General features: G+C 29.8%; 1 protein-coding gene across 1 annotated transcript in view; it reads right to left on the minus strand.

Moving 5' to 3' along the window:
* LOC111635065 (X-ray repair cross-complementing protein 5-like) overlaps nt 1-4,005 on the minus strand; it is a 21,875-nt gene that overhangs the window by 7,742 nt on the left and 10,128 nt on the right. Inside the window, exons 2-3 of the mRNA XM_023379915.1 lie at nt 2,563-2,667; nt 1,906-2,092 (exon numbers count right to left, since the gene is read on the minus strand). Coding sequence (XP_023235683.1) covers nt 1,906-2,092; nt 2,563-2,667 — 292 coding nt within the window. The remainder of the gene's footprint in view (nt 1-1,905; nt 2,093-2,562; nt 2,668-4,005) is intronic.

Genomic DNA, 4,005 nt, shown 5'->3' on the forward strand with positions numbered 1-4,005 from the left:
TTCAGTGTGGACATCATATTCACAAATGAAGAGTCCGCAATGTACTGTAAACATCACCAAATTGTAAACATGTACATTTACAAATATGTACTGTACATACATGAATTCATAAATTTAGATTACTTTTTTCTGTAATATATTAAAAACTAAAATTTGTTTGTTTGTAAGCTTAAAATAGATTCTTATTAACAATATATTATTAAAAATGCATTTATAAATAAAATACAGAACTGGGAATGGTTATTTGTGGTTTAGCCTAGTGACAAGTAAATTCAGAGACAAGTAAATTCGACTTACATCATTTTTAGACTTAAGTTGCTTCTCCTGGAACCAATTACCAATGTACGGTGAGGTATATCTGTATTAGTAAAAATATATACAAACTAGCATCCCCCATTGCGGCCTTGCCTGCTCTTATATACATATGGAACTTCGAAATTTGAACTAATTGTTCATTAATTATTTTTGGGTGATCAATGTCTAATATTGCAAAATATATAAAAAATAAAATCATAAAACTTCTGAATAAGTTATATTTCAAGTTTTGTTATCCATTGGTATCAAAATTATTTGATTGTTATGATTTCCAGTTCTGGAAAGCCCTACATGCAATTGGCCATGGGAGAAACTCTTCATACAAAGATCCACTCCAACATGTTGGAATGTTTGGCCTTGCAATGTGTTAATTTAATTGTAATAGCAAAAGAAACTTTAATTGGAAATTGTAAACGTTTAAATTGAAATGGTAGATCGGTAGGAATCATTGGGATTCTAGGAATAAATGCAATTTCCCCAGTTGCTGGTCCAGTGAGAAGTATAGCTTCAATGATATTGTCACGCATAGCTGTAATTTGTAACCTGGTACCATTACAGAGATTGGGAGGTTGAACATTATGTAACAACATAATTGGAGAACCAATTTTTAATTTTAATCTATGTGGTGGGAATCCAGATGGGCTAAGACCATTAAGAAACTCTTGTGGATAATGGACTGTATCATCAGTGCTTAAAACTGTATCAATCAATAGATAATCTCAGTTGTTACCATTGACTTTTTCAAGAATAATGTTATTTATTTCTACTGCTGTTATATTTCTAGATGAAATTAGGGCCCTTTCACACAACCAAAGATACGGTTTATTCAATAAATCTGAAATATCAGGATAAATTTCAGAAATCAAATCATTGACTATACTGACTATCTTACTTATGTATTGACTGACAGTGATGTAGCCACTTTCGTCGTCTACTGTTCCATCACCAATTTTCAATAACTGTTTTGAATTCGTTGCTCTTCCAGTCTTTGAGACTGCTCTCACATTGTCTACAATTATGAATAATAATAGCTCTAGAACTTTTCTTCCTATTTGTGCTCTCGCAGCTCTTGGCATTATTTATCAATCAATCTCAAAAATATTCACTTGAGATAAATCCAATAACTATTTTGAATATTTTGCACAATTACCTGCAGAAATTAATGCATAACGATTCAAAAACCCACCATAAGTACACATACTGCCATCTAGCATGATGACATCACTTTTTTTANAAATTGACGAGATGGAATTTTTTTTGTTTTTACCAAGTTGAAATCTGTAAGAAAATGTATAAAAATCCTATGCAGTTTTTTACTTGCAGACCTGTGTAATATAAACCGAAATAATATAAAATTTTCATTACATACAAACTGCCAAAGAGTGACAAAGAATATCTCAAATTTAAGATAACCCAAAGTATGTGTAATCTGTATTTCAAATAAAAATTACATAAAAATAAAAAAATTTATCTTAAGTCAAACTAATAAATTATCATAAATATAAATAATCACATGTAGCATGAATATAAAATGTTAGTAACTTAAAATACTAGTAAAAAGAAACAAAAAAATAGATAAATAAAGGATACAATCTGCCGTTATGGAAGTGCCTTCAATGTTTTGAATATATTGTAGCAGATCCCAGGAAGCCGTTTGTAAATTGTACTGAACACTTATATTGAGGTATTCATTTTTGTTTGCCCGTGCAAGCTGATTATCTGTTTCTGAAGTTCCACAAAGAACTAATGCAATATTATCTTTTGATTCAGAAAAAATCTATAAATAAATAAAAAATTAATTTAAAATAATATATTTTACTAGCAAAAACAAGAATTCAATTTAATTTTATTTTATTTAATAAACAGAATATAGATTTAACATTGAAACTATATTTATGTATTATCATCACATATTTTAAAAATCTTATTTATAACTAATCAAAAGTCAGGAATTTTAAATTTTATGAGCATTTAATCTTCTGAGATCCTGAAATAAATTACCAAACAACAATGTATATGTCAATTGACATTACGACATTTTCACAATATGATATGGCTTCATGCATGGAGTAATATCACATAATGGACATCACCATACGAAGTCAGTATATTTTTCTGTACATACAAGAATTCAAACAATCATATACTCATTACAATTGTTAATATTTTACTAGTAATTTAATTTCATAAATTCCAGTGAAAAAATTATTAATTTAAAAAATAAAAACTTTTATACAGTTTACATACCTTTCTTTGTAAAATCATCCCAATGCAAGCTTTAGCATTTTGAAATGGAGAATCAGAACCTTTGCACATAGAAGGCCCTATGTCTAAAACAATAACAATTGCTTCCTGAAAAAGAAGAAAAAATTATTTTAAAATTCAATAAATACAATTATAAATTTGTACTTTTGATTGCCTCTTGTTCTTGTTTTCATGCTGTTAAAAGCAAGCATAAGATTGCTTCTTACAACATTTGTAAATTATTTTTGTAAGGAGTGCTAACATCTGTCTAATGCACTTGAAAAACTTTGTTGGAGCAATAATTGTAACATGAGTGAAAACATTAAATTTGCTACAATGCATCACACTAAAGTTATTTATTTTTGTTGTTAACTGCCATAAACTCTGGTCCATTACAATGTTCTCCTGGTAAAAGAAGTTGTCCAATGACTTGAAATAATCAACATAAAAGTATTAGAACTATTGATTAAATACAGGATCTTTCAAAAAGTATGCTCCATTTTAAATTATTGTAATTATATTAATTATTATTCAAGAATGTTATAACGTACATTAAAACATTGGAAAACTGTCCAAGTTTCATTTGCCCATTACAATTTCTCAATTTCTCAATGTGTGCACTTGAGTGGTTGAGGGCCAAGCAACATGATTATTCCTACACTCACTATGTATGGCATATCTGTCCTCACTTCTCCCATTGGAGTCAAAATTCTATTTCTATCTCCTGCAGATTATCCAATCTGCAGGAGATAGAATCTTCTATAACAATAAACATTACACAATGACAAGTAATTCCAACTTTTCAAATTGCAGAACAAAAAATGCCTTGTCTGTTAGTGATCATTTTTGTTTATCGCACTTCCTAGAAATAGTAGAAATGAGACATTTGAATGCAGATGGGAAAAAAAAAAATTGAACAGTTACCCTAGTGATTGGCATAAGATGCATACTTCTTGGATAATAATTAACATAATTATGGTAATTTAAAATGGTAGCATTCCTTTTGGAAGACCCTATATTTAATAACAAATGCTCTGAAACAATGGTGAAAAGCACAAGAAAAATAAGCTCAATCTGGAGAGACCAAGTGGGTCTAACTTTCTTGATAACTTCACTAAACAAATTAATGTGAATACTTCAGAAATTACCACATCCAATTTATTGGAAAAAGTACCAGATTCAATCAATATTTCGTTGAGCCTATGTATATTAAGTCCCTGTTTTTGACAGGGACTTAATCATAGGCTCAACGAAACGAGCAGTTAGGATCAGGTGGAAGGAACACATCCGTGACATTCGACTTAATAAATGTTCCACATCCTTATCCACTTACGCGTCTGATCCAGAGATCGTAGCAGACTTCTCAAATGCCAAGTTAATCACCACCACCCCATATGCAGAACATCTCAAGTGGTTAGAGCAGATAGAGATATACAGGGCATACAA

The sequence above is a fragment of the Centruroides sculpturatus genome, unplaced genomic scaffold (assembly GCF_000671375.1).
Source record: "Centruroides sculpturatus isolate CEXI.00-Female unplaced genomic scaffold, Cexi_2.0 scaffold720, whole genome shotgun sequence".
NCBI classification, from domain to species: domain Eukaryota; kingdom Metazoa; phylum Arthropoda; class Arachnida; order Scorpiones; family Buthidae; genus Centruroides; species Centruroides sculpturatus.